This window comes from Silene latifolia, chromosome X (assembly GCF_048544455.1).
Source record: "Silene latifolia isolate original U9 population chromosome X, ASM4854445v1, whole genome shotgun sequence".
NCBI classification, from domain to species: Eukaryota; Viridiplantae; Streptophyta; class Magnoliopsida; order Caryophyllales; family Caryophyllaceae; genus Silene; species Silene latifolia.
This window is the reverse complement of record NC_133537.1, coordinates 346,005,592-346,030,256: the sequence shown is the minus strand read 5'-3', so window position 1 is coordinate 346,030,256 and position 24,665 is coordinate 346,005,592. Positions and strand designations below refer to the sequence as shown.

The 24,665-nt window shown below is 36.2% G+C and overlaps 2 protein-coding genes across 2 annotated transcripts; both read right to left on the bottom strand.

Annotated features, from left to right (window-relative positions):
• Window positions 1–1,016: 1,016 nt before the first annotated feature.
• LOC141619838 (serine/threonine-protein kinase BLUS1-like) lies at window positions 1,017–13,448 on the bottom strand. Its single transcript, XM_074436860.1, has 20 exons — window positions 13,118–13,448; window positions 10,705–11,260; window positions 10,258–10,512; window positions 8,795–8,919; window positions 8,630–8,674; window positions 8,099–8,180; window positions 7,943–8,011; window positions 7,626–7,796; window positions 7,311–7,376; window positions 6,881–6,949; window positions 6,658–6,765; window positions 6,499–6,572; window positions 5,913–6,196; window positions 5,401–5,477; window positions 4,871–4,984; window positions 4,753–4,789; window positions 4,617–4,663; window positions 4,143–4,204; window positions 3,989–4,040; window positions 1,017–1,357 (listed from the first exon to the last, which is right to left on the bottom strand). The coding sequence occupies exons 2-20, from the start codon at window positions 10,867–10,869 to the stop codon at window positions 1,304–1,306; spliced, it is 1,956 nt and encodes a 651-aa protein (XP_074292961.1). The 5' UTR covers window positions 10,870–11,260; window positions 13,118–13,448; the 3' UTR covers window positions 1,017–1,303.
• A 1,762-nt stretch (window positions 13,449–15,210) lies between these two features.
• Window positions 15,211–22,539, bottom strand: LOC141619837 (UTP--glucose-1-phosphate uridylyltransferase-like). Its single transcript, XM_074436859.1, has 21 exons — window positions 22,319–22,539; window positions 22,140–22,187; window positions 21,924–22,015; window positions 21,286–21,376; window positions 20,551–20,611; window positions 20,390–20,467; window positions 20,264–20,314; window positions 20,039–20,112; window positions 18,917–18,989; window positions 18,750–18,807; window positions 18,546–18,592; window positions 18,386–18,451; window positions 18,165–18,197; window positions 17,986–18,038; window positions 17,830–17,905; window positions 17,568–17,624; window positions 17,400–17,483; window positions 17,206–17,304; window positions 17,006–17,110; window positions 15,575–15,646; window positions 15,211–15,468 (listed from the first exon to the last, which is right to left on the bottom strand). The coding sequence occupies exons 1-21, from the start codon at window positions 22,402–22,404 to the stop codon at window positions 15,442–15,444; spliced, it is 1,431 nt and encodes a 476-aa protein (XP_074292960.1). The 5' UTR covers window positions 22,405–22,539; the 3' UTR covers window positions 15,211–15,441.
• Between the last annotated feature and the right edge of the window lie 2,126 nt (window positions 22,540–24,665).

Here is a 24,665-nt window from a genome sequence, read left to right as displayed (position 1 = left end):
AAGTTAGAAGAGATGTTACTCATAACTTAAGTTCGATTCAACTCCGGTCAAGAACATATTTGATCTTAAAAATCTCTTTACAAAAAAAAAAAAAAGGTTAATTTAAGATTAGATTACATAAATGAATAATAATTAAAAAAAATCCCTTCATTTTACCAAAAGTGTACTAATATGCAAGTTCCAAAAGAAAGGACATTTCCATGTGACCAAATAGACTAGCAGTAAGAGGATTATACATCTGATGTACTATCTCCAATTCTATAGTTTTTGAGCATTATAATAAAGTTTTTGAGTTTCACTATGAAGTTTCTGAGTTTATCCACTTAAACATTACACTCTAAAAAATTATAATAAAACTCAAAAACATTACATATAAGTTTAGTTAAATTTGAGTTTTGACGGAAAAAATATTAAAATCTAACTTATAAACTTTATTATGCTCAAAAAAATACATATATGCTCAAAAACAAATAAAGTTTGAGGCAATAAGCTAAAAAAGAATACATATATGTTCAAAAAACAAAAAAGTTGGAGATAGTACATCCAATGTATGTTACTTTTTCTCAATAGACTAATTGTTTTGGTATGAATGTATCGACGTATTACTAATCAAAGAGATTTATCGAGTTCAAATAAAAACCTTTCTTACTCAACTGATCAACAAAGAGAGATGGAGTAGGATAAAAGGGTGGTTGAAGATGTTGTCATCGAAAGACATAGATGGGTTGTATTACAAGGAAAGGATGAAGATTCTCATAGATGTGCATTTTATCGTAAACAAGAGCAACCTCCATCTGTTTTCTACAGAAAACTTTGTAGTCGGTTCGAAAGTTCAAAGCATATGATCTACACAACTTTTACAAACTCATAAGAACTCGGGCATAGGACGATTTGAAGTGTCATCACGGGGTTTCAGATGACCATCGTAACAAGAGAACATCAACCCAAAATTTTGATGTCGAAAAATGCATAAATGATCTACTCTTACAAAACAAAAACAAAAACAAAAACAAAAATAAAAATAAAAATACTTTTATTAATTTTGAATAATTTATTCCAAAATTTCCAATGCATTGATACATATAAATATATTATACATCAAAAATAGGATCAGCCATATTGAGTCGCAGCCTGCAAGTTTGATTGCCAAGAATTGGCGATCTCTTCGATGAGAAAAACTAGTCCGATGTGATGCAACTATCTTCATCACTGACATCTTTACAGGGGTGCAATAGTAATCATCACTTCAGAGACGATAACAAATTGAATAAAGAGTGCATCCATCATCACTGTTAGTAATTGATCACCGCTCGGTCTGTTGATCACTTCTAGTGAAAGCATTTACCCGCCTTTCCAGCTGCAAAATTGCAAAAACCGTTGGAAGTGTACAAAAACCATAGAGATGGACATAGTTCGAGCAAATCAGTAGTAGTAATCATTATGGAACATTTAATCGAAAGCTACCAACAACAACAACAACATCAGAGCCTCAATCCCAAAATGATTTGGGGTCGGCTGACACGAATCATCTTTTAGAACCGTCTATGGGTAAACGCACACCTCAAAATGCGAATAGAAAAGAGAAAAATGAAAAACAAAAGGGAGAGCAAAGTGTAATACAAAGTCAAGGTAAACTTAGGGGGCGTTTGGTACGGGAAAGGGAACGAGAATGAAATTAAGAAAGGGAAAAAGGGGGAAAGGTATGGGATTACCCCAAAAGTTCAAAGTTGTTTGGTTACTCAATAAAAAGGGAAAGGAATAACAAAAAATACACAAATCAAAATCAACATAACCATCCATTATTCCCCACCCCCAACAACCACAACACCCACCATGACCACTTCTAACGCCACCGTGATTGCTCTAATGCAGGCGTCCTACTCACCGCACTCCATAAACACAACCATGGCCATTTTCGTACTCTACACAACCCGACCCCCTGATACACAAAGTTAAAATAAATCGACTACTTGAAATCTCTCTCTGATTAACAATGGCTAAACCCATGGTTGAAGAAGAAGATCAATTTACTTGGTGCACAGGTCGATGCCGGAGTTGTATTCATTCAAAAAGAAGATGAAGGAGAATCAAGCAAAGATTGGGATGGTAGACGGGTGTGATATGGTCGTCGGCGATAGTGTATTGGTGATGTCGCCGGCGATGGTGTACTGGTTACGTTGTCGGCGCCGCACTGGTAGTAGGGAACGACTATGGGGAGTCATTCATATCGCCGGTGTCAGTGGTAGTAACGGTTTCCAAATGGTGATGGGTGGTGCGGGACAACGATGACAGATTATGGTGGTGGGTGTGCTAAATGGGGAATGAAATTTCATTCATTAGGGGGGTGAGGGGTAAGGAATTAAAGAAGTTTGGGGGTAAGTGAGGGAGTTTCATTCTCTTTGATTGTCTCAAACAAACACTAACAAAGGGAATTATCGACTTTAATTCCCTTTCCCTTTCCCTTTCTTTAATACCTCAAATCAAACGCCCCCTTACAGGTTTTAAAATCGAATTCCAGATTTCTTTTATAAAAACTTAAAATTAAAATCGAGAATAAAGATTAAAACGATTTTGAAAACCGAAATACAATTAAAGATCCGGAATGCCTTAAAAGTAAACCAAGTAAAATATATAAGTGGTTGATATAAAAGGTGTAATAAAGGAGAGAAGAACAAATAATTTTTTTTAAAAACAAAATAAAAACACTAAATATGTCAAAAAAACATCAAATACTAAAAATTCACATGTATCCTTTCACAAAATAATTTTTCACAAAGTATATGAAATTTTTGAAATGAATGTTTCACCTATTTTAGGCAGATTATTTTAGTTAACTACGTATCCATTTGGATCTCGCAGTGGTGGAGCTAGGGGGGGTAGCAGGGGGCAAAACCCGTGGCGGATGAGATTTTCGGAATTTTTAGTTAAATTTTCCGAATTTTTTTTCAAGAGTACTTTATATCATTACTACTTCGCCCCCCCTAAGTTTGAATCCTACCTCCGCCACTGGTTTAATGTGTGCTAAAAGCACGAGCACATCAGGCACTTTGAAGCATCAGTTTCAGAGTGACTTGCCCGTCTCTCCATCCCATATTTACGGCCCTTCCTATTTTGGGATGATTCAAGGAAATGGGTGAACTACATACACTACCATTACAATTATAGAGAGTTGAGACTAATAATGTGGTGGGGAGCAGATAGTTAATAATCTAAGGGCAATATTGGATGTTCAAACTTTTTCCTTACTAAATTTAGAAAGAGGACGATTATTTTATGCTTTTGCTTTATACTACAATTATTTTTGGGATGACGAGGGAAAAAGGGGACCATAAAAATGGGATGGAGGGAGTAAGCATAATTCATATTGAACGAACCTTTTATGCTTTTATTTATGCAGAAAATACAGTTTTATACTACAATATCAAAAACAAGGAGCCCAATTTTATGATCCATGGTAGCTACGGCATCACAAAATCAGTAACTAAGACGAGAAAAATAATACCCATGCAATAACAAAGTTACAACAGAGCTATAAACTCACCAAGGGTTTTATATCGGAAGAGGTCAGCCCTTAAACCAAAAAAAAAAACAATATAACCCTAGTGCCTCAATGGCTCCCGCAAATTGCGGGCTTAAGGGGGGGGGGGGTTTGATGTAGGCAGCCTTACCCTTGTGTAAGGCTAACACAAAAAAAGGTTGTTTGAATGACCCAAGATGAAAATTATGCTTGCAGATCATGGTTTTAAATATTGGTCGTGACACCCGCAATCGTGTTATCAAGGTTTTGAAGTTTACAACGACCAGATTTTGAGCCGATATTGGCCACATATAAGACAAGATTATGCAGTGACAACTGATGCCACGACTGAGATTCTATACTATGCTGCGGATCCTATCTAAAGAGTTAAATTATATTTTTTAGATCCTCCATCTACTTCCTCTGACTAATTGAGTTGTCACTTGTCAGATAATTCAGAAGTCCACATACCTGAGCATTTTTAAACTTTTGTCTTTGCAGCTCTTCCAACAGGCTCTCAATTCTGCCATGAATAGATCACTATAAGAAATTTGGACTACAAACCCAGACTCCAGCAGGAGAAGAGTGTATTAGCTGCTAATCTAATACAGGGCATCTTTCTTACCTTTGCTGCAATTCCATGACCTGTGCACAAAGTTCACTCTCCCTAGCCGAAACTGGCAAAGCCTAAAAACAAGAATTCCAAAAAAAACCCTTTTTAGCAATATGAACTAGCATGATCATCAGTTTAACTTGGAACTTTACTATAGACAAAAGGAACTTGAATTCAACCGTAGTCATCGATGCATAAAAGACCCATTGGACCGCTACCTACTAATCTTTTGTTTGGATATAAAAGAGCAGGGAAGAAGATGGAGGGAGCGAAAGGGAGGGAGAGAGACAGATCCATTTTCCTTCGCTCCGTCTCCCTCCAACTATTTATTCTCTTGCTTTCACTGATTTCCCTTTTCCTCTAAAGTTTCCATGTAAACAAAGAGTAAAAGTTCACATCTCCATTTCCAAATCCATCGAACTTTTACAGATTGAACCATATCAAATGCCAGGGACAAAATTATAGTTGAAACTCATCGGCTCATACCTGTGAAATGCCATTGGTAAATGCATCAGCTGACTCATTGAGGTTACCTACATTGCAGCAAATAAGGTCAGGATCACTAGGATACAGTGCAAAAGACATGCTCGGTCTCCCATCGTGAGAGCAAACTATATCATACCTTGCTCCACCTGCTTTATCAATTGCTTTATCCCATCCTACCAGGAACAAAACACAGAAGTATTAGAACTTTAGAAACATAACTACTGACAACCCCTTATTTGGGAGAATTGACACACCTGTTGCATATTGTTTTGCTGCAAAATACGGTGCAAGGACGGAAGAATTGCACTAGAGGGTAGGAAGGGAGAAGTAGGTCCAGCTGTGCTTCCAGGAATGAGGCTAGCAGAACCCTGCCGAGAATTTGAGGCAATTGGCTTAAAAAGATTTAACTACTAAGCTCCTATCAAACAAATAATTCAATAAACAAAGAAACTATCTCCAAAACACGCCAATTTATCAAATCTTTCTTTAAATAGGAGGTATAGATTACGTCACAATAAAGTCAGTGAAGTAGCGGCTATACATTTTCACGTGTTGTATGATGGCAAACAACGCAGTCTGTAATTCCTTTATGTAAAAGACGCAGTTTTGAACCCTTAATTTGCTCTTATGCGCTCATTATCACTAAAAGAAGGCTGTCAGCAGTTGGATTAACTTATTGAACAGATTATTTAACTTTTAAGACAAAGACCCTGTTGTTACTGTCATAAACACAGGAAAAGTTTATATATACGAAGACACCATATGTAGAAAACAAAAAGTACACCTTAGAGCTCAACTCAGCTGAAGTAACTTGGAAACGACCTCTTCGCTGAACAACAGCTCCCTCTGAAGAATCGTCGACTGCATAAATAATCAGAGTCTCGTGACGGAGTTGTGTAAAACAAAAAAGAACAAGCGAAAAACTATTACAATGTCAATAAACTAATCCTAGAGCTTTGCAAAAAGGCTTCTACTTTTCAAGTGTAAGGAAGCAGCATGACATAATGTTTTCTCTATAATAACAACTATTTCTCTAATTGATGATTCACCATATTCAGCATATGTTATTAAAACATTGAAGGTTCTAAAAGCCGTTGAATTTGGTTAATTATAAATAAAGTAAAAAAATTGAATAATTGGCTTGATCGGGATTGGACTATGAAGAAGACATCTGTATTTTGGCCTTTCATCATTAGGTTGATCCAAATATATGACCAAAATCCCTTTTCTAGTGACCAAAATCCCATCCCATGCTTAGCTTCATTGAGGTTTAATTAGACACCCAAGTATGATTACCTGAATCTCTTCTTTGACGATACGAAATCGGACCACTGTAATTCCTATCCCCATCGCCAACATGTCTTCTTGAAGAGCCAATATTATCATAAAACAGTGGACCACTAAGAACCTTCTTCTGTCCAGACATAGCAAACTGCGGCAAAGAACTGCTACGCGCCAAATTGTCACCATCAATCCTTCCACTGTGTTGGTTATCAGCTTGTTGTATTTCTGCTTCTGTATGTGAGATGCTTTTATAGCTTGTATTCTTCACACTATCTTCGCCAACATCAAAATATCCTCTGTGGGAGAAAAACTAATAAAATGAGAAAAAGAGCGTAGTTCATCATTAGCCTTTATTACTTCCTCCATAAGTTGATATTATACATTACTATTTTTGATTGTAAATAGTAATTGAAGGTTGAAATGAATGCAATGATCTAGTCACTAGTATGGCCTCCAAGCTGGAAAAGGTAATAACTTGTTATTTTTTTCCCATTTTAGATTATGTAAAACATGGAGGCCACTCCGCCTCAACCCTAAAGGTACGTTCCTAATCAATCGAATTAGTCGACCAAAAACAATATGCATACAGACTACTTACTTGAGGGCCTGCAAGGGTTGAATAGGAAGCGAAGCCAGGGAACCCTCCAAACTATCAAGATCCTCAAACTCATCCTGCAATAGAAAGTGTGCAGACAATTAAGAGAATGAAACATCAAGAAAAGACTAAGATAGTATATACGAAAAGCTGAAATGGAACCTCATGACTCTCTGAAGTGTTTGAATTATTAGTCTCCTCTGGAGATGGTTTTAGTTTGACATCCAAATTATTGATTTCTGCAGCTGAAACGCTATCATCATCTTGAATCTGCAGAAGAGAAAGATGACAATATTCACTCAAGCAATTTCACTTGCATGCAATAGAAGAGAAGGTAAACATAAAGCCATACAAAGAGAAGGGATCAAGGGGAACAAGTGCTTACAAGGGCTGCCTGGCTCTTCAAATCATTCAAGTTGAAATTCCAGGCACTGATACCTCGAATGTATTCTTGCTGCAGGGAAATCAAGCGTTTAGCATGCATCTATCCATAAGTAATGAAAGTAAAAGCTAAAAAAGTAGTGGAATATTTTCACATAGTTAGGCAAGCTTTCAATCCAACAACCTGATACATATAAACACCGGACTCTTAAAACCAGCAAACACATTTCAATTCTTAAACCTGCTAACATACCCCTCTCAGTAATGTGTGTACAAAAAAAATTGAAATTGTAAAGAAATTATTGGGAACCTAGATGATGTCATGTCACTGATTTCCCTGTGGCTTTTCTTTCTATTCAGGTGTATCATCAGTATTAAGTTTATTGACTAGGTGCAAAATCATTTCTTTAGAGCAGTGTGATAGTATCTAATACCTGGGACAGTTGCTCCTGGTCCCCATACATCGCCTTGTTCTGTAGTAGTAGATCTGCTTCTTTTGCCTAAATCAATCACAAGTAGAATTACATTAATGAAAGAAACCAATTATCCAACCAACGAATAATATAATTTCATTAAGCGTCCCTTAATATAATAAATTTGGCAGGTAGCATTAAAAGAATTTCCTTTTTCTGATAAGAAAGACAGGACCTCATTAAAGAGAAGAATAACAGAGTGACGTTCATTACAAAACTAAACCAAATGGGAATGTTCATTTCAAAAGGCAGATAGCATTAGCAGTGCTGGAAAACCTTAAGCATCGAGTAACGATCGGCAAGTGGAGGCAGGCCATCAAGTATAGTACGAGATAAATATTCAGGTGACTTTGCTTGCTTGAAGAAAGGATACTTTAATAGCTTCTCGGAAGACGGCCGCTTCTTTGGGTCCTTCACCAAGCATGCACTAAGCATCTCTCTAAAAGACTGTAGAAAAACAAAAGTAACATTGAGTGTAACTTCTCTTTAGCAACAACTGAAATAACTTGTAACGTGTCTGATAAGCATTGTGATTTAAACAAAAAAGGAAATAAAGGGGGAAGCATGAAGGAATATGAAAAAAGAGCTACCACCTTAGAGAATCGCTTGTCTCTCTCATAATCAAGACCTGGTGGAGCATTCTGTAAAGTCATTAAGAGAACCTACAGAGATTCAAGACAGTAAATTATTAAACGATGATGACAATTAGTTTCATCATCCCTTATACTAATTAATGAATCAGCATATACCTTCATTGGAGGATACTTGGAAAATGGAGCATGACCATGAGCAAGCTCTAGTGCTGTTATACCAAACGACCATATATCTGCTCTGTTTATCCATTATATATTAAAAATATCAAAATCAGAAAAGCTTGATATTTATTAAAATGGCAAAGCATGGACATGAATATGCGCGTTTGCGTCTAGCACTGGGTATTTTTGAGCAGTGAAGCTTTAGCTTACACCTATTCACAAGTATATTAAATATGGGTCTTGCCAGCACATTGCAAAGTTACAATGGTTATAAAGATTGTGACTGCATTTTGGAATGCTATCGGCTGCAATGATGGTGCAACGACAGTTACTGATTTTGAGATCAAGTTTCAAACGAGATCTAATATCATGGTTATAGGTCATAGGTAAAACAAGAAATAAATTAGCATGCGAACATGTAGAGGCCTATATCCATAATTCACAAAGCTAACTGTATATGTCAAGAGAGAAACACCTCAACCGACAAAAGAAAACAGTATAGAGGTTAGGAGCTGTTGCACATACTTGAAATCATATCCATGCAATTGCTGCATAACTTCAGGGGCCATCCTGCACAATTTACCACTAAAAGTCATTTGGGCTCCAACAGTGTATTACATTAAACCTCTCAAATGACAATGAATGAAAGATCAAGGATAGTATGATTCTTAAGAAATCAAACATAAGTACCAGCACGGAGTGCCAACAAAAGTATTTCTAGACCGCTGCCTGTCACCAGTATCAAAAATACAAGCTGAGACCCCAAAATCTGCCACCTTCACCGAGCCATTGGTGTCAAGTAAAATATTTCCAGCCTGCAAGCGAAGTTAGCAATACACTGCATTTCAGAGAACTAGCAATTATAGACATGGTAGATAACGACATCATGTTATTACATGTTATAACATACCCCATAAAAAAGGCCGATAATCTGGCTGCATAGCGACATAATCGGGAACACTTTTTTCCCGCAGAAATGGGATGTGTTTGAGAATATATTTAAAAAAAAAAAGAATAAGAGAGAGGTGAACCAGAATACGAAAAACCAACTTAGATTTTAGATCCTAAGACAATTTTACACAAAAAAAGCAAGCGATTTCAAATAATGGCGGCGTTAAGCCATTGACCGGAACTTTACATTACATCCAGGATATACTGACGTCAAGATCCAGTGATTGTGACCATGCAACCAGTATCACATTTTAGTACCAGAATCCATGTAAATGACACATGGAGAATCATCACGAGAAAAAAAAAAATCAATATATCTTATTTTCAAACTAAGTGAAACTTGTTGGAGAAGCAATTAGGAATGGAGTGGTTAATAAATAATAAAAGGGTTTTTTGTCAAAAACTACCTTATATTTAGGGGTATTTGTAAAAATACTACCTTATATTATTTTTCTTGTTTCAGACTACCTTTGTTTTCTCATTTTTTGGTTAGTAACTACCTACACTAAGAGTCTAGACATATTTGGTATGTTTTGCGGGACTTTAACCTATCTCACATGACTCTTTTATGTTTTAATCTTACTTAGGTTTGATTTTGGGAAGTAATGATGTACTTACGCTTAACTTAGTAGATGTGTGTAGTTATTATTGAAATGTGAAATTCATACATTTTTCTTATCTAAAGTCAAATTGTGGTTTGAATGCGATTGATCATTGTTGTTTGATGTTAACAAAGACATATGAGTCAGGTTAATGTCGTTAAATCGACCAATCTTACAATATTTTCGGCATAGGTAATTATTGACCAAAAAATGAGAAAACAAAGGTAGTATAAAACAAGAAAATAAATATAAGGTAGTATTTTTACAAATACCTCTAAATATAAGGTAGTTTTTGACAAAAAAACTCATAATAAAATGAAAAAGATACAACACACATTACTCCAAACATACCCTTTCCATACACAAATTGAATTTATGATGAGTTATTAAGGAGCTTATTCAGTAAAATAGTATGTTGTACATAATTACGGTGTAACTAACTGATACTGAAAACGGTAAATTTCAAATTCCAAGAGAGTTTAAGTAGTTAATGATCCTCAAGTATATATGTCAAATCCTGAGACCGTAATGAAACAAGGAAAATGTACTATTCTTATAAAAGAGCTAAATAAACAAATTGTTAATATCAAGGAACATTACCTTAACATCTCGGTGGATATGACCATGAGCATGAAGATAAACAAGAGCTTTGAGTGTTTCACGTAGTACTGAAGCAATAATGGGCTCTTCAAATCCTTCTGGATAAGAATACTTCATTATGTGAAGACAAGATCCTCCCGCCATGTACGGCATCACAACCCAAAGGTTGTGTTCAGAAGTGAAGGAACAATGAGCCCGTAGAACATTTGGATGATCAATCAAACTCATCGTATGAACCTCACGGCGAATTCCATCCTGCAAATGTTGATAAAAGTGTATTCAGTAGAAAACTGATAATGTTTGCCTCCTAAGTTAGCATCTTCCTTCTTTATAAGGTGAAACGAGTGAATGACAGCTCGAGAGTTAAGAATATATGCGAAAATTTAGATTTAGAAGGTTTCTCAAAAATCATATCAGAAGGAATGTAGAATCAAAAGCAGTACATACCAGGTCATTATGGCACCTCTCCAGATCAAGGACCTTAATAGCAACTACCTCATTGAATGGAATACAAAGAGCCCTATGCACACTAGCACTGACACCATCACCAACTTCCTCATACAGCTTGTAGTACTTTGCACCGACAGGATATTTTTTATCCGGTACCTCCATCAGTACTTCTTATAGAACTACGTTTAAATCCTCTTTACTGGCACATGTAGAGGACAGAAAGGAACCAAGCATTTCCCCACAGTTCAGTAACTTGTGAGACCATGAAACAGGTAACAATATGAATTTACTTTAAACAAAATACTTCTCGCCCAAATAGTCCACTTCCACCAGTAAAACAGAGATAAAACCCAAAGTCCCTTTATTTATCACGAGCGAAATATCACAACCAATATACAAGTTACTTAAAGCAGATGTCGATCGGGAATGGGTGTCATAATTTCATACCCATTCCCCTAAACTCCAAACCAACATCCAAAAACGAGATACCCGCAAATTGTTTCTTCAAGTGCTTTTCAACACCAGAAGACAGAAAAAATCAGCTCAAAATTGTCTGCAAAAAGAAAGAAGTCTCCATCAAACATCGGACACCATTACAGAAGGCAGCATAGACTACTTAATTTAAAATAAATGAACACGCACTCAGCTTGCAAGAACCGCGTTAAAAAAAGAATGTTGTTATAGACATAAATTCAGAAGAAGAAAAATGTATAAATAAAAAATACTCTCTTTAGTCCATACAAAAACCACCCGCATTTTAAAACTCTCCTTGCATAAGGCCATGGGTACTCTGGTGTAGATTTGAGGGGGTAGCAAAATATTAGTACCATACATGATTTGCAAATTGGGTTTATCCTATAGTGTCACGTACGTAACCACAATCTAGTAGAAAAACGGTACTAGTACGATCTATTAATATTAGGACTCTCTCTTACTCGAAACTACTTCCACTTTCCATATTGGAATGATTCAGAAATACCTTTTTCTTACTTAGTAGGTAGACCGCTTACACTCGGTAAATTAGAAACCTACTCATTGAACACACCAAACCTTAGGAACCGGATCACTTGCATGGACAATTTAGTAAACTTCTCCAAACTTATATCTTGTGAACCGCTTGCACTCGGATTTGGGGTTTTTCCTTTTCCCCGATAAATACGATGTCAAATTGTCAATCTAAAAACAGAAGTTACTTCTACAAAGGAGAGGATATAGGAGAAATAACAAACCACCTATGTTGCATATAGTCGGAAAAAGGACCTAAAAAAGTATGGATATGAGGACAAGGAATCAGATTTCGACATGAATCTAACATTCATTAGCAACAATTCCGAGTTTTCCATATTGGACATGGGTTTGGAAGAGAAAAGTCCAAACCTAAACTTAGAATCACCTCTATTAGAACATCTACGCAGACGCAGTCGTGAAAAATTTCAACCCTGAAAGTATTGCCAAGTTCACGTATTTTGCTGAACATCTTTGAAATCACAATTAGTCTTGATTAGAACAACTACGTAAACACGGTCTTGAGAAACTTCAACCCTAAAAGTATTGCAACGTTCCACGTATTTTGCTGAACATCTCTACAATCACAATTATACATTAAAACAACTACGTAGACACGGTCTTGAGAAACTTCAACACTAAGTATTGCTCATTTTCCCGTGTTTTGCTGAACATCTTTAAAATCTCAGTTAGTCTAGATTAGAACTAGGTAGAGACGTTAGACACAGTCTTAAATCTCAGTTAGTCTAGATTAGAACTAGGTAGAGACGTTAGACACAGTCTTGAGAAATTTCAACACTAAGAGTACTACTAGATTTCGCGTATTTTGCTGAACATCTTTAAAATCGCAGTTAGTCTTGATTAGAACAAGTACGTAGACAGCTTCTTAAAAAATACCAACCCTAAAAGTTTAGCATGTTTTGCTGAACATCTATGAAATCAGAGTTGGTCTCGTTTAGAACCGTCTTAGGCTTACACCATATTCATTATCGCCCTAGCATTAGATACTCCCTTTGTCTCGGTCATTTGTTTTCCATTTATACAAACAAATAATTGGGAAGGAGGGAGTAAACAGCACAGTAACGAAAGAAGCCGTCTTTAACTTAAGACGGTCTCAAGCGAGATTTTACGTTGAAATCAAGTCAAAGATGAAATCTAGCAACCAAAACTAGTCAATTCAATATCAATCAACAGACTCAAATCACCAACAAACTTTACTCTGCTAACAATTCCTCCACAAAATCAATCAATCAATCAACCAAACAACAAATCAATTGTATACACAAATTCATCAAACAATAAAAATCAATCAAAACTAAGAACTAGGGTTTCAAGCACAGCATCAAGTACAACAGTAAAAAAAAAAAAAAAAAAAAAACTAAATCAAACTTCAAGCAACTAAAACCTCGATCAAACGACGACGTTTTGCTTCTTCTGACGATTTCCACGAGGTTGAATTCGATCAACTTAACTAAAAATACTAAAATTATAGTACTTTCACAAAATCAAGCCAAAAAAAACAAAAAAAACAAAATTGAATTAAAGTAATTTAAGTAGTAATTATTAAGTTGAAGTGAAGAAATTGGGGATCAAATTGATTGAGAAGTTGTAATTTTTAGGGTTAGAAAATTATAGAAGTAGCAGAAAAGCGAAAAAACGTTGGCAAAACGAAATAATGAAAGAGGGATGAATGAACAAGAGAGAGAACGAGAAAGACAAGGAGGAGTTCAACTCTAGCTGGAGTTGGGGACCCACTTGTACTTATGTACTCTCTTTGGTCGCGGTACCCGGTAGGTCTTGTTTAAAACCGTCTTGAGTTAAGATGTCTTATGGATATTGTCGTCGTTTTATTTGTATTTTGTATCTTATCTAAATCGGTTGTGACTTGTGAGTGCCGCTATTTTGTCGTTTGGTTAGGGTTTTAGTGTTTTGCTTTCGGGTTTAATACGTTTTATAATATTTGTCGGGTGAGTCAGGTTTACGGGGATGAAATAAATTTCTTAGCCGTTTGTTATCTTTTTGCGAGAGTATTTATGGTAACGGGTAAGGGGATGATTGAATGTTGTCGACGGTAGCACCTCAGTTTATATTATGGCTGAATTTATTCGTCTGTTAAGCAGGAGATTTTCGCGGGTGATTTTGTAATTGTTTTGAAAAACGAGTTGGTACTTATATAAAAGCTTGTTATTAAGTTTCTGGAATTGTTAAATTCGCGTGAACTTGTTTACTCGATTTCTAAAAAAATAACTAAAAAATAGGTACTTGTTTAAAACGGATTAATTTCACAAAAGTGATAAACAGTCACAAAAATAAAGTAAAATGAGTATTGAGTAACATGTGATTTGGCCGCGTTTGTCATATGAGTCAAATAAGGTATAACGTCGATATAGCAGCTAATTCTGAGATCGGATTTAGGAGATAATTTTATACGATTTATTGTATTATTTATGTGTGATCTTGTAATAACTTTCCAATATTGGGAGATATTTGTCCATTAATATTTGATTTTGTACATCAAATGATTGATTTCTTTCCTTATTGTATTTGCTTATATCTTATTTAGAAAATTTATGTAGAGAGAAATATTAGAATGTATATGGCGCTATTATAGTATTATATACCCGTGTTTTTGTATAATTCTCCATTATAGCCCGACACTTTAATTGTGATCTATAAATAGCAAAGAAAATTTCGAGATAAGAGGATTTAGGAGTTAATTGAAGAATTAGTAGCAATTAAAAAGCAAAGAAAACGGGAAATGTGCGAGAAGTGAGAAAATTTTGATCTATACATGGAAGAGATATTTTATTTTATAACGTGATTATTAAAGTGGCCTGACAAGATAATGAAAAATTATTTTAAAATTACTCAATATATTCTCACGATTCGAGAAAAATACAAAGCTAACACTCTTCTTGAGGTTTTTTTTCGAAAATAGAAGAATTAAACATTTCATTAATGAAAGTTCCGAGTACAAATACAATGATAAGCAAGAATAACCCAACGTAATTCTAACAAAAGCATGAGTGTTCATCTTCTTAAATTCTTCCGCATAGGCCAGAGATCGACATGTTTCGATCTTCCACGCTAATATCTTAAAACGTGTTTGTAGTTGCATTTATGTAACAGGCATACCATAACCTAACCTATTACACAACCCTCCCCTACTAATGAAATAACTTGACATACTTCGTATGCTACATCTTACTTCACTACGTCCTAAACATGGTAGTGTCGTACTAGTGTAATCGGTACATAACATACAATCAGCTTGATTCCCACAACCTAATTCATCCACCACAGTCCTGGCCTACCAACCGAAACCTACATTCTCCTCGAGAATCACAATCCACCACGGCTAAAGGAAACCACTCGCACTCCATTAGGTAATTTACATGCAAGTCAATTGACATAAGCCAGGGGACTACCATCGACACGAGAGCAGTGATGAGCCAGATTAAGAAGAAAAAAAAAAACTTAAAACCCTAGCGCTGACCATGAGCTAAAGACAAATTTATATCAAACTGATGAACTCTGGTTTATTAACAAAAACCGGTTATGATCTGGTCCTAATTGTCATTGAACTTGCACAACCATACTATAACTCAAAATTCAAGATAGCGAGGAGTTTCCTCGTATGTATCTAAACCATGTAAACAGCAACACCCCGAAGATAAGGGCATTTCAGTGACAACTGACGATACTTCATAGTCTTTGGTCTTGAACAATTTAAAGATCTGCAGCTCCATTGATTTCCTGCATTAAGGCAAATAAACTCACTTTAGAATTACTCAAGTACTCTATCACATAAACCATGAGACATATCGAATGATTCGAATCATTATATGCCTAAGCGCCAAACCTTGTCTGCAATAACAGCACCATCGGGAATTTCCAACTTGTCTCCTGATTTGGCATTGATTGTTACTTTGCCCTGTTATCAGGATATATAGAAGCAGTTAGAATGTAAATCAACTCAAAATTCAAAGAGGCCTCAACGCACGACTACAAATAAGAGATCATAATGTAAATACAGGCAATTAAAGTAAAGTATTGCTCTTGAAGCCATGGTATTAAAAATGGTCGCTAACCATAAAAGCAGTTATTATGACGCGGTGGCCTGTTAAATGTCAGTGATTTAGCATCTCGTGTTTATGATGGTAGCCATATTTAGTCTATCATCAATTCGACTGTATTGATCAAATATCCCAAGTATTCATCGTATAATCACAGGCGGACTTATCAGCCATATTTCTTATTTATCAGAAAACCCCAGCACAATAAGCAAAGAATCATTTACATATCGGTTAAGTCCTGTGTCAGTTGATATACATTATCATGCTTGAACCTATTTGTTCAGCGCTTCAAAGTGACACAAAAATACAGTTAAAGTAAAATAATACTTCCTCCGTTCATTTAGATTCCACATGTTTCATTAAAATACACCTCACATATATTAAACAAACGTGTGAAATCTAATGAACGGAGGAAGTATATGTACTGACTATAGAGTACTGATAGTGCAATTACAAATCACGGTTGGAGCTTGGACCATTGACTGAAAGAGGAGACATCAGCCACTTTCTCAGCCGTCATAAACAAAAAATTGACCATTATTATTAATTACTCTCCCATCTTCTTTTAGATTGTCTTGGTGGTTATCTTTGACCGCAATTTTGTCAGGATATATAGTAGTTTGCCTTTTTGACAAATTTGACTATATATTTCTAGAGAGACTAATGGCAAAAGTTGACCGCAAAAGTCAAGTAGTGGACTAGTGGTTGTTAAGAATCAGAAGCATGTACATGGAAAATGAAATGCAAGTCTCGACTCTCGTCAACCGACAATCTGACAAATTTGAGGTGGAAGTAGTAACTTTGACAAGTAGTGGCTGTTAAGAATCAGAATTCAAAAGCATATACAAGGAATATGAAATGCAAGTCTCTTCAACCCACCGTCTGAGATGTCAAGTCTAGTAAGCCCATGGTAAAAAATACTACTCCCTCCATTTTTTTATATATGACGTTTTGCATTTACGAGGTAAGCCTTTGACTTTAATATTTACAAAAATATATTTGTTCAAAAAATATAAAAATGGTACCATTAAATTCCTTACGAAAAACTCTTTTATATGAGTATACATATCATAATATTTAGTCTTATATTTTAAGAGATATTGAAGAGAGAAGGGAGTGTCTCGAAATGTGAGAAAGTCATATATAAAAAAATAGAGGGAGTATAAAAAGCCAAGGCGAAAGCCGAAATGGCAAAGCAAATTATTAATCAAATGTACCTTGAGAGTTACTCCGGCGCCAAACCATACATCTCCAGAGACCTTCAACATATCTAACTCAATGATACTGGGAATAGACTTGAAACGGCTCAAGAAGTTGCTGACCTGCTCATGATAAGAACCAATTGCAATCAAGACGATAATCATACAAAAGAAATACACAGTAGCTTGTAATTTACGTAACCAAGTTGGACAAAAACCTTTTTGAATTCTGGGCCCAATTCAATGGTTGGGTTAGCAGGATTTGCTCTTGATGGGTTTCTTATCACAAAGCCATCGACCACGGTGTATAAATCAGACTGTAGTAACATTCAGGATGATGAGATATTAAATCATACGGAGTACTATAGATTAGCATGCAACATGAAAAGGGCTTTACTGTAACTGAAAATACCTGGACAAGGAGCAAGTCTGACGTTGCCTTCACTGGAAGAAATCGTGATCGTGGGACATTGATGCCAATGGCATTATCAAAGAACTAGTCCAGAGAAACACAAAATCATCATAGTGAAGTCATGGATCTAACACACAGGAAAATAAAGCAAATTATCCAATTTCTAACCTTAATTGCAGCACCAGCAGCAGTTTCAAGTTGAAGAACCTTAACACCATCAACTTCCTACAAAATCATAAATTACAAGCGCGTATTACTTCAAGGCCACAACAGCGGCATCAGGCCATTTAAAGGTTTTGCAAATCACAGCCCCCACATTTTACCACATTGAGGCGATAATAACCATATTTAGCGAGGTTAGACTGCGGGCAGCCAACGCCGCAACCGTGATGATGTGACGAAAGCCAAGATTTTTAATGTAGTATGATACCTTGGGATTTGGAATGATCTCCATCTTCAATGCATCACTTTCCACGAGCCTTTTGATCGCATTCAAGTTCACCCACCTGAAAATCATTTCAGGCTCATGAGCAGGTCTTACTTTCTCTATTAAATTGACCAAGACTTGTACAAGAATATAACGTACAGGTTGTTGGTGTTAAAAATTTTGAACTTTTCGATGGATTTGAATTCTTCGACCTGATGTAAGCAGAAAAGAGTATCATAAGTAGTATTCTGACATCTGAGACACAAAAGTCCAAGTAACATTTATAAACAAAGAGGATGTAACTAAAAAAAGAGGTTGCTTTAGTAAAAACCACTCACATGTTCATCTGGAACTTGTGCAATTTCCAAAAGCTGCAACGAAAGAAGGATACATTTCCTTAGTCATCATCGCACGTTATTCATACTAATGCTATAAACTTCAAAACAAATAATATCAAAAACAAGGTTATATTATATAGTCCGTAAGCAAATTGTGGTATGGTAACCTTTAGCTAAAAGGTGACTGTTACAGATAAAAGTTAAATAGACACAAAGCAGACCTGAACTTTTCCTTCATATGAAATCAGAGTACCACCTTTGACATCAGCTAATGTTTTTGGTGTAACCTGCAATCGGGGTAGCAAAATTCGATTTATGATGAGCACATAGAGAGTGGGCAAAGGTAAGAATATTAACCAATCATAATATGAAATGGCATACCTCCATGCAGTATTCGTTCTTGTTCTGGATCAAGTGGTGTAAAATCTCTATAAAGTACATTTAAGGAGAAACTGAAAGTCGAAGCAATAAAAGTACAAATCTACAAGACATGTTACGACCCCGAGTCCCTAACTCAAGTCTTACATAGATACGCAAATTTACTGGAAGTCTCAAAGTAACAACACAAAGCCAAAGGCAGGATACTCAAATCAACTATAGCCCCCAGGTTGTCAGAGTTGGCAATGAAAATGTACTCCTTGCCCTGTCCAAGTAAAATAGCATGATGTTTTAGTGTTTTCATGATTATTAGTCTCTAGAAGGAAGAGGCTCATACAAACATTAAATACAAAGTTAGATCAGATGACAGTTACCTGTGACAAGAAATGGTCAAGTTTCCCGCTGTTTTTGAAGGCAGGGAACACATCACCATGGCCAGGCGGGTACCTTTACATGGACAATATGATCATAAATAGAACGAAAAGCTGCCACTAAGATATGCAATGAAAAGACATTCAACACGAAATCCGGGTCACCATTGCAAGAATTGCAGTAGGCAGAAAGAATTGGCTAAACAGTGTAACCCACAAAAATTCAGAGCAAAGGAACAGAACTGCTCTCCATTACCAAGTATTTCGGCCGTCATACAAATCTAACAGATCCAGAGATGAAATTGTTGGCAGAAACTAAATCTTTACAAATTGACATGCTAAGCAGAAAAAACAATAAAGCAAATGTCACTTGAGTGTTGACGTACAGAAATAAATATTTCACATACAACAACAACAACAACATCAGAGCCTTAATCCCAAAATGATTTGGGGTCGGCTGACATGAATCATCCTTTCGAACTGTCCATGGGTGAACGCACGCCTCAAAATGCGAATAAAAAGGGAAGATGAAAAACAAAAAGGGAGAACGAAAATGTAATGGAAAGTCAAGGTGAACTTAGAGGTTTTAAAATCGAATTCCGTCTTTCTTTTATAAAAACTTAAAATTTAAATCGAGAGAAAAGATTAAAGCGATTTTTAAAAACCGAAATAGAGTTAAGGATCCGGAATGAACCAGGTCAAAACTATAAGAAAGTGGTTGTTGAAAAAGTGTGTAATAAAGGAGAGAAAAATAAATAAATTAATTTCTTTAAATTAAATGAATAAAAAAACACTAAATCTGTCAAAAACATCAAATACTAAAAATCCACATGTATCCTTTCCCTCCATTGTGCCCTCTCCGTCACCATACTCTCCTCAAGCCCCAGAACTCTCATATCGTGCTCTATCACTCTCAACCATGTCTGTCTCGGTCTTCCTCTGCCTCTAAGGACCTTTTTTCGTTCTCCAAGTCTCCACCTCCTAATCAAAAGGCGTCCATAGGTCTCCTTCTCACATGGCCAAACCATCTTAATCGGTTTTCCATCATCTTGTCCTCTATTGGCGCCACTTTTACCTTTTCATGGAAGTGGCAAGAAAAAACAAAAAATATGGGTGTTACCATACCATCCATCCTTGCCGGTTTGACCTTTACATGGAAGTGGCAAGAAATCTTCAAGCACCAAACGAGGATACTGGCTCTGTAATGCAAGTGTCGATGAGGTGAAAAAATTAATGCCACATTGCCATATACGGAGTACATAAAAATAATCCAAGAAAATTCCCTTTTTACTCAAAATAAAAATAAAAATAAAAAATCCAAGAAACGTAAGTCAAATCAAAATTTCATACCTGATTAAATGTGTGGATGTCAATATTAGCATTGGTGTATTTCTCAACGATCTGCAAGCAGCACACAGACAATGCTCTGCAAGTCAAATCAAGATGGCAAACAGAAAATAGCAACTGAATATGTACCTTAAGAGTATCATCATGTGTATTGAATGAGTTCATTAGAACCAGGGGCACTTTGCATCCATACTTAGAATTCAGGTTCTGCAAAAAACAATCATAAAATTAGAGTCACGCAAAACAAACATGACTAAGATTTCCAAAATTGGGGAAACCATAAACAATACCTCAATTTGCAGAACTATTAGGTCCAGAAAGGTCAAGCCATTACGGACTTCAATGACAGACCTGTTGAGAGCAGGGAGAAATATGTAAGTCATTTTTTCCACATAAGACAATAAATAAATAAAGAAAACTACGGAGCACTGGACATACTTTTCCTCAAAACTAAGTTGTACAACTAGTACTTGTGTAAAACGATTTTGTAAGGTGTGCAGGAATAGTTCTACATATTTCCGCTTGAAATTACACATGTATGTTCAGTCACTTAACTGAATCATACTTCGTATATAATGGGCTTACAAATACATATGGGTACTGCCTTTTCTGTCATTTGAAGCAACTATTAATTGTGACATTAGTGGAAAAAAATTGACACATCTAAGATCTGATTTGGTAACTTTGAACCAAATCCTGAAAATTCAATTAATGAGTTAAGCCATCACTACTTATGGTCCAGTGCTTAGATGCCTAATTATACCAAGTCATTTCACAATGCAAATGCTCAAAATTTCATCAATAGAAGAAACACTAAATGATCAATCCAATTCACTAAGTAGAATTTTAAACGCCAAATCATGCTCAACAATACATTCAAACAAACTTGATAAATGAAATACCCAATAACCCAGCAACAACAATTCGTGTCACAAATGTAAATACACCAAATTACGCAAGAGAAGACCTGCTACAAAAACCCTAATTAACATAACAATTCATGAAAACTTATTAAATCGACGTACTTAGGGCCGGTGCAACCCATGGTAGTCCCCAAACCACCATTGAGCTTGAGCACCACAAGCTTATCCAACAACTCCTTTGTCTTCGCCGCATCTACAGGCATTTAATCAACACAAATCACATAACAATCAACAACTGTGTCCACACAAATCTTTGAGATCCCATACACCAAATACGAACACAGTTAGCAAAATAAAAAGTAATACCATCCACAATTAAGAGACTAATCCTAATAACAAAAATACAAAAATGAATCTATCCTCTGTCCAACAACTCATTAGTTTTTCACCGCATCTACAATTATTTCATCAACAAAACTCACATATCAATCAACAACTACATCAACGCAAATCTCCGAGTTCACATACGCCAAATACTTAGAAAATAGCAAAACTAGACAATACAATCTACAATTAAGAGACTAATCATAAAAAAAAATACCCAAAAATTGAATCTATCCAACAGCTCTTCAGTTTTCGCATCTACAATTATTTCATCAACACAAATCACATACCAATCAACATGCCAAATTTGAACAAGATCATTCAATCCACATTAAGACTAATTAATCATAATACGAAGTAGCATATACCGCGTACTCCGTATACATTAATGAATTCTTATAATAAAAGTAATCAACCTTCAGGTAGAGGAGCTAGGGTTTCATAAGGAACAACAATGTCGTCAGTAGGCGTCTTAATCTTACTCCACTCTACATGCTCTGCTTCTCCACTACGCATTTCATCAACAAACAATTCAATCAAATTAATCTCACAATTTCATAATTCAAACATAAAAAAAAAAAAAAAAAAAAAAAAAAAAAAAAAACATCAAAATGATCAAATTCAAATCAAACCTGAGATAACGAGCAACGAGGTTGATGAATCCAGATTTCTCATTTTCACTGTAATAACAAAAATCGCACAAATTAACACACGCAAAAAAAACGCGATAATCAGAGATAAGATCAAATGATGCGATCAACATGCAAAAGAAGTGGAGAAATCAAGTGTGGAGATTAAGTAGTGAATTTACCTGATTTGAGTGAGAGAAGAGACAGCTGAGCGAAGGTTCTGGATTTTATCGGTGTCGGTAGGATTGAGAGTTGCAGGTGACGCCATTGATGAAGATCGTGAAGCTTCGATTGGAACTTGGAAGATTAGAGAAGGTGTGGAAAGATGAGTGATGACGAAGAGAAGAAGGGTGTTGGATCAATAAACGAATATTTTCACTTTAGTACCTTTACGTTATTACGTGTCGCATAATTTTTCTTTCACTAGTCGCGCGGTCCCTTAAGACATTATAATTTTGACGGTTCATGCACATGCTAGCATATTTCTTTTACATGTTAATTGTCGCTAAATTTAAACTATTGTTGTTGTACTCTATTGATGGCTAAGTCCTTTATAAACAAAATTACTTAGGGGTGTTTGGTTGGGGGTGTTGGAATGGAATGGAATGGATTTGAGTGATTCTAGTGTTTGGTTGGAGTATTTTGGAATGGAGTTAGAATCCTGATGGATTCTAATTCCACCCCAACCCCTTGGAATCTCATACCCACCTTCCCACTCAGGTTTCTAACTCCATTCCCCCTCTATATAATTTTAGATTGAACCAAACAATAAATAATAGGTATGGGGTTCTAAATCCATCCCATCATGGTATCTCATTCCATTTCAATCCATTCCGACCTTTTGAACCAAACGGCCCCTTAGATATCTTGATTGTTAGCGTTTCATGCTCAAGTTAACATTGAATTTTTATGGCATAGTAAGTTTTTTTATATATAAGAAGACAAAAACGTTGACCCAAGCTTAGTCTCACACTACGCTGGCACGCCTCCAAAACAATTCATGGGTAGATTTTTTTTTTTTTTTTGAGATTTTTTTAAAATGTTTTCATTTTTCATTATAATCACTCCTCCCCCTCCATTTCCCCTTTCTCCTCGTACTAATCGCTCTTCGCCGCTTAACCCTTTATACTCCTCCCTTTTACCCACTTTCAAAACCCTCCACCACCACCTCCTCCTCCTCCTCCTCTCCCTCTTTTCTCTCCAATGCTGCCACATCTTAAATCACTTCCTCCTCGTCAACCTCGTGGTCCTCCTTATTCTTTTTACCCTTCCTCATCCCCTATACCTACTATGTTCCTTTATCCTCCTCTTATATATCTCCCATTTCCTCTCCTCATACTTCTCTCGTATTACTCCTCCCATTTTTACTTCTCCATATCTTCATCTTTCTCCTCCCTCTTCTCGCCTCTTTCCCTTTCCTCTTATCATTCACATCCTTCAATTTCCTTCTCCCTACCCCTGTTCTTTGCTCCTTACTCTCTTTATGGACATTCATCTCTTTCCCCTTCCCCTCATCCACATTATCCTCCTTTCTCTTATCCTCCTACTATTTGTCCTCCTACCTTTATTACCCATTTCCTCCTTTTCTACCTTATTCTTCTCCCTCTTCCCTCCCCCTCATCCGCCTCTTACCTTCTTTCCTTTCTCTTTAACATTGCCGCCCCATCCTCCTCCGCCTTGTTATCAGCCTCCTTATCCCCTTTCCTATTCGTCCTCCCCCTTATATTTATGTGGTTCCCTACCTTCTCTTGTGTCTCCTCCGTCAATCCCCCTGTGCTTATTCCAAAAAAAGGACATTTTGATTAAAATTGTCTCTACTAAATGATACATTAGTGAAAAGGAAACTTAATAGATATTAATACATTTTAAAAAAATTAGTCAATTTTTTTTTTTCTATTTATAGTAATTTTTCATTTTAATCATTTCTTGTCCTATTAATACTCTTAGACCTCCTCCTCTTACTCCTCATATTACTCGCCCTTCGCTCCTTACCCCTTCTTACTCTTCTCTAACTGTTTATCCTTTTTCTCTTCAACGTTTTGAGCCATCAAGCACCTCATCTCCTCCTCACGTTTTTACTCATACTATTCGACATTCTCCCCTTACCCTTCCTATTTCTCCTCCACCTTTTTCCCCGCGTTCATCTCCCTCGCCATCTCTCTTCCCTTCCCCCTCGTCCTTCTATTTCCCTCTCCCTTTTCTCTCCAATATCGTCGCATGCTCGTATATCTAAAAGCTCCCCTTTTTCATCCCCGCGGTCCTTCTCCTAACTTTCTCCTTCTTTCTCTCATATGCCTTCCATGTCCCCTCATCCTCTTATATATCCTCCATTCCCCCTCTTCATCCACTTGTTCTCATATTATTACCTCTCCCATTTTCCCCCGTACTACTCCTCCATATATTCCTGTTTCTCCTTCCTTCCTCTTTTTCTTTCCTTTTATCGTTCACACCCTTCTATTTCCCTCTCATACCTCCTATTTCCTCATTGTTCTCTTTCTCGATCTGCATCCTTTTCCCTCATCTGTATTC